This window comes from Austrofundulus limnaeus, unplaced genomic scaffold, assembly GCF_001266775.1.
Source record: "Austrofundulus limnaeus strain Quisiro unplaced genomic scaffold, Austrofundulus_limnaeus-1.0 Scaffold75, whole genome shotgun sequence".
In the NCBI taxonomy this organism is placed as follows: Eukaryota; Metazoa; Chordata; class Actinopteri; order Cyprinodontiformes; family Rivulidae; genus Austrofundulus; species Austrofundulus limnaeus.
In genome coordinates this window covers 640,749-653,542 of record NW_013952477.1, presented here as the reverse complement: position 1 = coordinate 653,542, position 12,794 = coordinate 640,749, and the positions used below count along the sequence as shown (strand labels likewise).

General features: G+C 38.2%; 1 protein-coding gene across 2 annotated transcripts in view; it reads right to left on the bottom strand.

The window, feature by feature from the left end:
* The window catches only part of mfsd4ab (major facilitator superfamily domain containing 4Ab), a 26,668-nt gene that overhangs the window by 2,150 nt on the left and 11,724 nt on the right, over window positions 1-12,794 (bottom strand). Inside the window, exons 1-8 of one of the 2 annotated variants that reach the window (XM_014010911.1) lie at window positions 2,573-2,856; window positions 2,283-2,481; window positions 1,825-2,070; window positions 1,567-1,729; window positions 1,295-1,410; window positions 994-1,167; window positions 743-890; window positions 589-659 (exon numbers count right to left, since the gene is read on the bottom strand). In XM_014010911.1, coding sequence (XP_013866365.1) covers window positions 589-659; window positions 743-890; window positions 994-1,167; window positions 1,295-1,410; window positions 1,567-1,729; window positions 1,825-2,070; window positions 2,283-2,481; window positions 2,573-2,802 — 1,347 coding nt within the window. In that variant the 5' untranslated portion in view covers window positions 2,803-2,856. Of the gene's footprint in view, window positions 1-588; window positions 660-742; window positions 891-993; window positions 1,168-1,294; window positions 1,411-1,566; window positions 1,730-1,824; window positions 2,071-2,282; window positions 2,482-2,572; window positions 2,857-12,794 lie in introns of those variants that run through there. The other variant, XM_014010913.1, reaches the window with a different exon arrangement.

Below are 12,794 nucleotides of genomic sequence, written 5' to 3'. Positions count from 1 at the left end.
ATTATTAACCTTTATTTAACCAGGCAAATACCATTAAAATCAAAGATCTCTTTTGAAAAGGAGGCCTAGGCCTGAAGGCAGCCTAACGTATGTTTGTAACATGCAATAAATCATCAGACTACAACAACAAAGCAAAAAAAGACATAAATCTAGACCATGATAAAAGGATTCAGCTCTTCCTGACAAAGRTAGTCAAGGAAAAAAACTTTGATCTTTGATTTAATTGTGTATTTACTAGATATTGACTGTATATACCTAGGGAGATCATTTCATGCTATAGCAGCAGTGTAATTGAAAGAGAACTGTCTGAAAGGTTTTTTAGAAGGAATTAATAAAAACAACAGGCAGGTTGAATATTATGGAGGGTTTTGTTCTACCATAAAAGAAACTGTTAAATAGGTGGGATCTCAGCCAAATCATTTATTGTGTATGTSATAAAGTTTCAGTTGTATGTGTTGTAAAAGAAAATGTAAAACTGAGATGGAAACTAAAGAATAAATACTGAACAGTACTAAATAATAAAACAATCTTGTTTTTTTTAATTTGTTGTGGATTGATTGTAGCAAAAAAAAAATTCATCCAACTTACTGAGCCAACCAGAACCTGCATGACCATCTCGCCCATCCCTGCACTCGTCACCAGGACGGAAGTTGCACACCCTGCATAAAGAAACACGCTTCATTTYGTCTCCTCTCACTTTGATTCCAGCATTATTGTTGAGCAGTAAAGGACTGTGTTATACCCTGGTAATCCAGGATGTCTTCGGTGTAGGCGAGCATGCAGGGGAATATGCTGCTTAGGAAAAGTCCACACAAACAGGTTCCCACAAACAGAAACACGTTGCTGGTGTAGAAAATGAGCAGCATCAACACAGTAACAATAGCTCCTGCCTGGARAAACAAAAGGAAATTGCGTATTTATAAACAAATTTTTATTTTATAGACCAAACTGATCGCGTAAGGAAATGATAACCCTCTGAATGATTAGTCCTACCAAGTTGAACAGCAGCARTCTTACAGGCTGGAAACGATATGAAAGAGGTATGGACAAGAGACGTCCAGCAGTGATCGCCGCCCAGAAAATACTCGCCAGGTAACCGGCTGTCTTATGAGGCAAYGACATCGGCGACGCCACAGCGTAGGTGTACACAAAGCCAGCATAAGCACCCTGAAAAACAAAGAAGATATCCTACTTTCTTTCCCTTTACAYGAGGCAGATCTTGAATTCACATTCATGTGAAAAAAGGAGTTCAGTGGAAGGAATACTATGGGGTTTATCTGCGCTGATCACTCACCACAATGCCATCAGTCATAAAGAGCACCATCCCTCCAAGGATATGAATCATGAAGAAGGATACAGGCAACCCACGCAGGTTATCATTCTGACAGCAGCTGAAGATGCTCCCGTGACCTGGAACAAAGCGAAGAGTCGCCGATGAMATTTTGGTGTGCATAAAATGGCACTTATTGTTTCATTTTTTTCCTCTACCTGACAGAAAATCCAAGAAAGGAATTCAATATTTATGACAAATTGAAGGGGAAAAAACTACCTATTTTAAATCTGTACCTCCTGCTTCACGTTCCTTCTGTTCCAAGTCTGGGCCCTCGGCCCCCTGCTGGGTCTCCATGGCTAGTTCATCTTTGTCTAAAAGGCGTGGAGGGCCACTGGTGCAGCATGGGAGTAACTGCTCCCGATACATGAGAAACAGCACTGCAAGCGGAACAGGCAGCTGAAAAAACATTTGAAACATTTTTTTAAAGAAAGACCATCAAATAATCTAACCTGAAAAAAAAAAGACCGAAGCTCATCTGCTGAGTTTCTTACATTAATTAACGCCATGATCCAGAAAGCATAGTGCACGCTGGACTCCTCCACCTCCCCTCCCTCGTGAAGAAGGTGGCTCTGAGTAATGTTGTGCTCTRCCATCGGACTGTTTCTCAGCATGTTTCGGAAATGATGTATGATCTCGGTCTCGTTCCCTGTGTGATTCCCACAGCCCGACTCGGAGAGGAAAGGATCTGCAATCAGCGGGCTCACCAGGGCACCGAACCCAATAAAGAAGTGCAGAGCCTGCAAAAGTGGAGAAAAGGCCAGGGACATCAAACAGCTGCGGCTTTTAAATAGCTACAGCATCTAATTATCTCCTAACTTCGAAATGAGCTTCGACTAACTTCTGCAYGTATAAAAAGTCCTAGTGTTTGCAGAATCAAGTCAATTAAAGGTGAGCACCACAGCGTCAGTGCTTTTTGGAGATAAGGCAAAGTTACCACAGATGGTATCACCTGTAAGAAAACAGCAGAGTCCTTCTGATAGATGGTCACCAGTTGAATGTTGGCGATGGTGTCGATAACGCCCATCGCCAAACCAGACACTGCCATGGYGATGGCCAGCACCAGGACATTGTTGCACACGGGAATGATGGCGAAGATCACAGAGATGATAAGAGCGGAGATAAATAACGCAGCTAGAGCGCTGAACAACCTTTGACCACAACAAAACAGAGAYAAATACAGTTAGATCCGACAGTTTCTGCACCTGAAAACAAAGGCCCGAACATGTTACAGGGGCTTACGTTCTCTTAAAGACACCCCCGACAGAGCTGCCGATTAACAGGCAGAACTGCTGGGCAAAGAAAACCCAGGTAATCTGACTGAGAGTTGAGTTGGTCTGACACTGCAAGTCCAAAATCGTAGGTCCGAGAAAAGCAATGCAGAGTCCGAARCTGAAGAAAACGCTCCAGTAAGTCAGGGTGTGATGGGCGTTTCGTTTGAACAACGTTAAAATTCGCTCATCTACAAACATCTTGAGTGCGGTGCAGACGGATGCACGTCAATGAAACAGAAAAGTAGATGTTTTGTTTCGGGCTGAATGCTGTAGCTGCGGATGCTGCGGTTCACCTGGATCTCTTTTAAAGTATTCAGCCATCCCTCATTTGTATTGCTTAACTGAAAAGGATGTTCCCTTGAGTTAATGGGTGMAGTGGAGGTTATTCCAACAAAAGTATCCCTTTTTCAATCATGTCAATGATTAGCACTTTAAAAAATGAGTGTGTGTTGAAATCCTGAAAGAAGGTCAGCGTTTGTGTGCCACGGTGCTTGAGCCATTTGAGTGGAAACAWCATACAGGAAGCAGTGACACAGAYGTATCAGGAACAGGTTGTTTTAGTTCACATCTGGACCATTTTGAGGGTTCGATTAGGAAAGGCTTGACTCTGAAAATGTGTAGTAGTTTGGGAATAAAAGAAAAAATCAGCTAGAAAAATAATATACTGTGTCATAATCCAGTATTTAAGCATCCCAGCATTTAGAGAAATTCTGTAAATGTTAAAATGTTGATTCAAGAGTTTATCATTCAAGGGTTCCAGAGGATGAACTGAAGTCAGTTTTAAGATCCCTTGACTTATTTATGCATATGTRCCTATCCTGTAAAGCCATAAAACATAATGCATAAGGGCTTTAATGAATAGTTCAGATCTTTTGATGRGTTATATAGAAAATTTATGGACACTTATTATTTTACATATTGTAAATTTACCATTGAATGACCTCAGTTTAGAGAAAAGTTTAATTCTGACTGGTTTGATGAGCTCATGGCAAGTCTAAGCAAGTCTAAAGTGGATTACTGCAGTCTTAAAATACCATAGCATCTCGTGTGAATGTTTCCTGTTTAAATCTTTAATTTGAAATGTCCCTGTAATGTCAACAGAATTTATGATTAGGAAAGACTTATGTGCATTTATTTGTAGCATTTCATGGATGAATTTTGACAAAACTTTCAGAAAGTTGTCCTGATTGCTACCACAGTTAAACACAAAACGCTTCAACTCAGTCAGTTTCACAGATAAGCTCAAGTTTGATGCGGTAGTAGCTGAAAGTCTTTCCCGACATGCACTCCGAGTGCCAACAGATCACCTGACACGTAACATTTTTTCAAGGTTTGACARAAATGGTTTTAATGGAGTCTCTGATTTTAGTTCAAACCTCTGGTGTGATGGCAGATGATGTGCACTCATTAAAAAACACTCTAAGAGCTTAATTTCATTCTTTTTAAATTTTTTTCCACTGGTTTTTAGAAGAAATACAGAACCTGACATTTGCTTTAGGTCTGTTTTTACAAACTATAGTTGCACTTTGGGTCAGACTTTATTTTAGTTTTGGAATATAAGCACACACCAGGACAAATAATGTTTGAATAATTTTCATCTTCTTAGAGATGCTAAGATGCTAAATTTGGGCATAACAATAACTGCTAATTGTAAGCATGCAAACATRAGTTTTTGTTTGAAAACTTTGAAATTGTGCTGTAAAACTGCGTAAAGTTGTTGTTATACTCATGAACATCATGGTGAACGTGTATTGTGCTGCTCATTAAAAATCACATGAATCTGTTTGYTTTATTGTAAACGGCCTGCTGCATAATGACATCATTATCTTAGTTGTATCTCATGCAAATGTGCAATCCTAATGGGACTACTGGGACTGCGTTTGCACACTTTAGTCAGTGCAGAACAATGTAAGGCTGGGCGATATGGCTGAAAATTGAATCATGATATAAACGTTTCATATCAGTCACAACCTCTTGAGTTGTTGCGCTCAGTTTTTCCTTTCTCTCCACGTCATTCTTTATTTTTACATGCTACAGTCATGTACAATCATGTCTTTATGTATCTTGCTGTTGATGAGATTTAGTGATGCACGCAGACTGCTGTCATTTGTCTGGATTAGTCAACTTATTTGCCATTTAATGGTATTAATACCAATCAACAAGTACCATTTTAGGTACTTTTTGTTCACCGCTTTGTTAAAATAGACTACCTTTTTTTTTTTTTTACTGTGATAGCTTCCATTGTAAATGATGATGAGTAACACATTGAGTTGGCTACTGGACCATCACTGGTTAGAATAAAAAAGGATCAACTGAATCTAATCTCTTAAATGATTACAAAAAGAAGGAAACGCTACATGCCAAATATGGGCTTCTGATGAGCTATTCGGCTGGAAAAACAAATAAAAAAAGGCTTATTACTTCAGTATTTGGACAACTTTAAAGTATAGTTTATGGCAGACACCAAATTACAAGCGAGACTTATATTCTGGCATTTTATTAACAAATCATATGAGTTATATTTATAGCGCTTCCTTTGTATTCATGCTGTCAGTAAATCATCTTTTCTAACATTTTATGTTGTTTGCTTGGTTCTTATCTCGCTTCTGCAGTGATTTAATTTGCCAGCAAACACACACACACACACACACAAAAAAACATGATGCCTATCTGCATGTGTCAGATGTCTTTTTTAAAGTCAAATCTCTGCTCTCTTTTCTGTCTGAGCTGTTTGYTAAATCTGTCATGTTCTCTCCCGATTCTATCTGTCTGCACCAGGAAGCCCTAAGCTGTGTAACTGATTTGCCAACGTGTCGGTTATGTTCTAAACCCTGAGAAATGTGCATGTTTGTGCAAGAGGCATTCATTAACATCCACTTCCTCCTCTAGAGATATGGCAACACAAGATGAGTYCTTCAGGTAATTGTCAACCAACATAACCGTGTAGAGCAGTGTTAAAAATAAACAGTCAATTCTAGTTACAGAAGTAGGACATTTGTTTTTAAACTGAAATACATTACAGGAAATAAAAAGTTGAGAGTGTTAAATCTACAGAATAAACAAATAATTTGCAAATTGTTTAAATTCTATATTTCAGTGAGTACAGAGGCACAAAATTGCTTTAAACAACCTACTTCTAAATATTCTGATTGTTATTTGATAACAATCAGATTCATCATCAGCTCCTATTTTAACTGTTTGTGTTTAAGAAGCATTTTAAAGTGGACATATGCTTTTAAATCCTTTTTCACATTTAAATCATTCAGTTGGAGTCTATGTAAAGTGGAACTGCAATGCTTTGGTCTGAATCCTCCTTATTGTAACTCCACAAGCCCCTCTAGTTTCTGAGGTGTGTCTCAGATCTACTCGTTTCAATGCTGTCTCTTTAAATCCAAACGAGATGCTTTACACCTGCCCCCCTTCCAGTTTCCAGACTGGTCTATTCCATCTTGAGAGAGGGGGTTATGGTGGTCTAGGGGCACAGCAACTTTTTATTTACAAATTAATCAAAGTATGTCAACTCCAAGTACACAACAAAATACATTTAACAAATAGGGTCTGCATGATAGGTCCCTTTTAAACTTTGTTAGCTACAGAAAAAATGTAGCTGTTCAAGCATTCGTGTCTACAAATAATTTTTATTTCTAATACATTATCACCAAAATGATTCTACTGGAAGATATATTCTTATTTTAGACCGACCCTATAGTCATACCCACAGAATGTCTTTTTAGTTTGCTAAAACAACAAGGTTAATCTCAGGTTGTAGTGTAATTGAAGTATATTTATTTTGAAAACCATTTAAACATTGTTTAGCATTTTTGGCACCATAATTTGTACGCAAGTTACAAATATGACAATGAATCTCTATACCAGGGATGCCCAAACATTTTCCCTSAGAGGGCCAAAATTAAAATAAATCTGAGGGCCGTGGGCCAAATGCAATAATACAAGCAATGCAAATACTTCTTAAGTAAAGTTGTTTTATTTTTTATGATCAAGCTAGCAGCCAGTGTGGTTGCCCATGTTTTTTTTCTTTCAGCCCATGGACATGGAGAAAATTCAACTTATGCTCAGGCAGCAAAGGCTCATGGGACTTTTCATAATTTAAAATTTGAGTATATGTGGTCTTATAAGGTGTGCAAATCTAGATATGGACTTAAATATAACCTAAATGTTTCACTTGTATTTTATATTTAATCTTAACATAATTACAATCTAGTAACCAGAACAACTGCTGGTGGGCCAAATCAAATGGCTTGGCGGGCCAATTTTGGCCCGCGGGCCCCACTTTGGGTTTCTCTGCTACTGGTGTGTTTTTTTGCATTGATTAGGTGATGAAAAGTTTCCTATTCAGCCCTCTAGTTTTCTTTTTAAATTAGAATATTATTCAAAAGCCTGAATGTAGTAACTATTTTAGTTCTAATTAAGTATCACTGTCAAAACCATCTTAATGTATGTACATTTTTAAGTTGTAAAACGAATGTGTATCTCTTCAAGTAAATGTCTGTATCAGACTTCTGTATGAACTTGCTATTTTTTAACTGAGTTCTAAAAAACCCAGCTTTGTTTAGGGTCAGAGCGCCAAGGTCCCCACCTTTAGCTGCCGCCAATAGAACCACGCATGTCTACATTCCAACCCTCACTAAGGTCACAAACTCTGGGTACTCTGGCAGTCAAGATGGGTTTTCTCCATAGGGTAGCTGAATTCTCCCTTAGAGATAGGGTGAGAAGTTTAATTATCCAGGAGAGGCAGTAGAACCACTGCTCCTCAATATCCAGAGGAGCTAGCTAAGGTGGGTCGGCCATCTGGTAAAGCCCCCTAGCATTGTGCCCCCCTGGATGCCACCTTAGGGAGGTTTTCTGGGTATGTCCAAYTGGTAGGAGACCTCTGGGAAGACCCAGGACCCACTGAAGAAACGGTGTCTCACAGAACGCCTTGGGGACCTCCCAGAATAGCTGGAAGAGATGGCTGTGGAGAGAGATGTCCGAGCCTCTTTGCTCAAGCTGCTGTGGAAGATAACAGTGAATGGTTCTAAAAATGACCATTTTTTAGTAATTTTAATGACCTTCATCTTCACAAAGCAACGCTTTATTGTAATTTTGTAAAGTGCTCTTGAGCAATAGTTCTCTAGATTTTATCAAACTCTTTCAAGTTTAGATTTGGGTTCAGCATCACATTAAAAATAACACTTTATGTTTATAATACTGTTACATTTGGCYCTTTATTTGTAGTTTTAATTAAGCAAATGAGAACCAACTACGTGTCTCTTAAGGCCCTGTTACACTTTAATGTTTTAGACAATTTATGCAAACTTATGAAAAGTTTGTCCCACACTAAAGATGGCTGAAGATGGAATAAAAAAATAAAAAAATCAAGTGGAAGCCTATTTGGAACCTACACTGTAATGCTGAGAATTATATCAAATATATAGTCATAATAAAATTTTCAAAAGTCGGCACAAGTTGTCAAAAAAACATCAAGGTTTCACAGGGCTTATGCCAAAAGATTGCTAATAAAATGCTAAATAATACAATTTAATTTTGATTCTGAGAGGTCAAAGCACTTGATCAGTCACTGAGTTGGGTTTATTGTGTAAGCTTAAATGACTCATTGATCTGTGTTAGATGGTTTACCAAACCTGTTACTCTAAAAATAGTCAGGGACACAGTGACAATAGTGAAAGAAGCAATGTCTATGAAAACATTTTGAAAGACTTTCAGTAGAAATATTGTATAGACAAATGTAAGGATTAGAAAATTTCTCCTTTTAAAAAATATTGTAACAAAAAGTGTCTCAAATTCTTTTGCAAGTGGAAATTTTTCTTCATGCTCCTTAAAAGTTATCAACAAATATTTAAAGTCTATAATTTTTAAAAGATTTGAGTAAATCTTCAGCTCTATCTCCTATTGCTTATCAGTGGTTAGGTCGCAGAGACAACAGGTCCAGGAGAGAAATCCAGACACCATCTCCTCAGCAACACTTTCCAGCTGGTTCTTGAGGAACAAGAGACATTCGCAAACCAGTGAGGACACATACTGTAATCCATCCAGGTACTCCTGGGTCTTTCCAGGGGCCTTCTACCACTGGGACATGCCCGGAACACCTCTAAAAGTAGGTGTCCAGGAGGCATCCTAATGAGATGCACGAACCACCTCAACTGACTCCTTTCGATGTGGAGGAGCAGCAGCTCTRCTCCGAGCTCCCCTCAGATGAAGGAGCTCCTCACCCTATAGGACTGAGTCCTCCTCAAAAGAAAATTTCAGCCGCTTGTATCCGGGATCTCATTCTTTTGGTGATCCACGCCTCATGACCACGGGCGAGGGTTGGAACAGACCAGTAAATCGAGAGCTTTGCTTTTCGACTCCTCCTGCTGACCAAAGCAATTAAGGATGAGGCCCCAATCTGTTGATTCACCTCCCACTCTATCTCGACATCACTCTTGAACAAGACATCAAAATACTCAAACTCCTCCACTTGAGGCATTACGCCTTTTCTGGTTGAGAACCATGGCCTCAGAGTTAGAGGAACTGACTCTCATCCTAGCTGCTTCAGCTACGAACCGCCCCAGTGCACGCTGAAGGTCTTGGCTTGATGACGCCAGCAGGACCACATCTGGGTACAGATTTCTGAATCCATCTGAATGTGTTGTGCAAAAGGAGGGCAGAACATTAAAAACATTACTTTGTGGTAAATTTGGGAGCTGATTTGATACATTAGTGATTCTGCTGTTTAATAAATGAGAGCAGCAACAGACATTTGATCATTGTTTTCCGTTGATAACGTTGCAGGAGTTAATTAGTGTTAAAGTAAAGGGGGCTGGAAGACTTGCACAACAATATTTAGCTTTAAAATACTGTTTAGCAAAAGAGAAAGACATGTTCATCTGAAGTGATATGTTTGTTCAGTTGAAGTCAGAACAAAATACATTCTACAAAAATCATGTGAAAACAGATTACCAATTTAGCACAATGCACTGAAGTATTCTGAGTAATGATGGTTTTCTTTTTTGTATTCTGAACAAACAGTTTCAGCTTCTGAGGAGAATTTCTAATGGTCTATCTCTCCTTCAACACTAGATGGTGTGAAAGTGTTTCCTTCATAAGCATTCAGCACATACTATCAGGAATGCCTCCAAAGGGAAATTAAATGTGTATACAACTCTTCACAAACAGCTGAAAACAAAAACTTGTAATTTAGTATCAAATATGCAAAACTGTCAACGCTTTTTCCACATTTTACAAACACTATAGTTCTCTGAACAACACTTGAAACAGCAGCTTTTTCTCAGTCGGACAGATTGTTTGATTGTAGCAGAGAATTAAAAGATTGTGGCCTTGCTTTTYTTCCTCTTATCTCCATTCTGTGACATTTATTCAATCCACAATCAGAGACCTGGGCTTGTACCAAGACGATGCGTCAGGAATTATAAGATGACCGCTCTGTTTCTTTGTTTCTCTGCTTTGCCTCCACCCATATTATTTATCAGCATCTACACAGCAGTAGAGCGAAGCATTGTTGCAACTATACCCTCATTACTACATCCGCAAGATGAATAAAGTCATCAGATTTGATACCATTCACCTTAGACTGATTAGCAAGACACGTAGAGATTAGTTGAAGAGAAACACGCTTCTGTCACCTATCTACATTCCCATCCACTCTGGATGGGGATGCCCCGCAGAAGACCCCCCCCCCCCCCCCCCCATATGTCCACAGGCCCAAAATAGAAGAAAGGATAAGAAGCATGCAAATAGAAGCATCTGCAGGGCATACCACTGCAAGCTGACAAACCAGCTGCTGATGAACCAGCTAAAGTGGGAGGTGTTTGTTGAATTACAACTACCCTGTGATGTTGAAGCCAAACAAAGGAATCAGGTTATTTTCATCAGTCTATTCTGGCAAAACTACCTACACTGAGTTAGAAAACAGTGTTCACAAGCTCCAGATTTAYGAGYGTTCTGATGTAAAAACAACAGAAAYTGTTCTAGTTTTTACTTTTATCAATGAAGCAAACTAGTTGGAGCTGAAACAGACTCTGCAACTCACCAACCATCATAAATTTTGATGCTATGTTGATGTTTTATAACCATTTTCTTCACATTAACTGTGCTCATCTTTTAAAAGAATAATAGTCTTTAGTCAGGTCTTTGGTTGATGCTGATTCTTTCAGTTTGTGCTCAGATTAGATTAGACTTCTGAAAATACTTGTCATCCTCTAAAAAGCCAAGCCTTTATTCGTTCATTCTCCCTCAGTCCTGCAGATAAATCATGTGATGTTAATGAACATTTTATTGATTAATTACACACTAATATTTAATATTTAAAATGTTTATTGCCGTAGCAACTCCACTGATCATTTTCTAGATTTTGTGGACAAAAAATTGACCCAATTTGTTTTGAGTTGTTTTTATAAAGCTTTAAAATTATGGTTAAGTCTTCAGAATATAATCACCATCTACAACTATTTGACTTTTAGAGCCAACCAGACACAAGATAGTCACCACAACTAATTGACCAAACATAAAATTAGGCAAAACTCAAATCTGATAGTAGCTGAGCYGACACATCACCAACACATATGTATTATAAGCTCTAAGAGATCTCGCCAGATGTTGGTTTAAAACTTTGACACACAAGTCAGCCAGCAATGTGCGTCCTTCAAATATTTTAAAATCATATTGGTTAGATTTTATTTTAGAATGTCAATGAAAATTATAAAATGTAAAACTCAGCAGACACCCCACGAGCTGAGTTCATGGTATTTCTGATAGAACATAAAAACATCCTTTTCATTATAAGCTAATTTGATTATTTAAAGTAAGAGCAATTGTTTACTGTGCTTTAATTTAACAACATTTAACCCTCTCTGGCATGACTTTTTAATTTAGRAAAAAACATTTGACCCTTGCTTTTAGGAACTTTGGGGTCCCTATTAATATATTGATCATAAAGTGTGACACTCCCCCACCCCCACCCCCACCAAGATTTTGCTTTGTTGCTTCTGGGCAACAAAATGCTATAAGGGYACTAAAACRCCAAGGTTTTTCTACATTGAATAACAATGRAATGAGGAACAAACAAGCAATAAATACATTATTTTTTATTTACAAAAACTACAACAATTTCATTGTAATTTTTTTGTGATTTTAAGGGGTTTGGTGATGTCACACCAAATGGCTTATAAATTTGACTGCTTTACAACAGTCTCCATGTATTAAGAAAATGACGTGCCATATTAGTKGGARGGTAGGCATGATATTGTCTAATTTTCTAAAWTTTTCAAATTTTTTCACAATCAACAGACAGGCCATTTGTTTAATAAAATCCCAGGAAGTATAAAGATGAAGTAGGTCATATACCTGTTTTCACCTGCTGATGCATGCACGCGTTCACAWACATYTGTATTTCTATCYTTATTGGGATTTTTAACTGACTTCCATTCATTTCCAGTTGTTTCTATAATCTCACCCAGACCCCTTACCCTAAACCTCCCCCTCCTAGTACATACCTAAYCCTAAACCTTACCTAAACCCAATTCACATCTTAGTCTTAAACCTCACCCCCAACCCAAAAATGGAATTCCACCATATCAGGACTCAATCTGTTGGTCTCAATAAGGTTTACTGGTTTTGGTCCTAAAACTATGACACAAAAACAAGTACAAACACCCAAACTAGACCCCCCCCCCCCACACACACACACACACAAAGAGCATGTGAGATTGTTGACTAAAGCTTGATCTTCAAACTTTCCCTCAACTCTAATTCAGGGGTCAACTCTTCCTCACTGTCAGTCTCAAGCTCACCATCCTCCCTGAATGAGCCTAACTGCATGATCAAGTTTCTTGCACCCATAAAATGTTTTTGCATCCATTTTCTGTGAGTAATACTGAATAACACAGCAATAAATAAGGATTAAGGAAATAATTACAGTATGTTTTTCTGCTAAACTACATCCATTTGCATATTTTTGGTCAAACAATAGTGGTCTAACTGCACAACGTTGCGCTGAGGCAACAAATGAAAAGCACCATTCCCGTGTATAAATAAAAGTAAAAAAAAATATTTAATCAATCAAATACAGACCTGCACATATTTCTGCACATCACTGTGGAAGCCCATTTCCGCCACCCTGATAAAAATAAATAAAACTTGTATCTCATAATTATGACTTAGCTATCTCATAA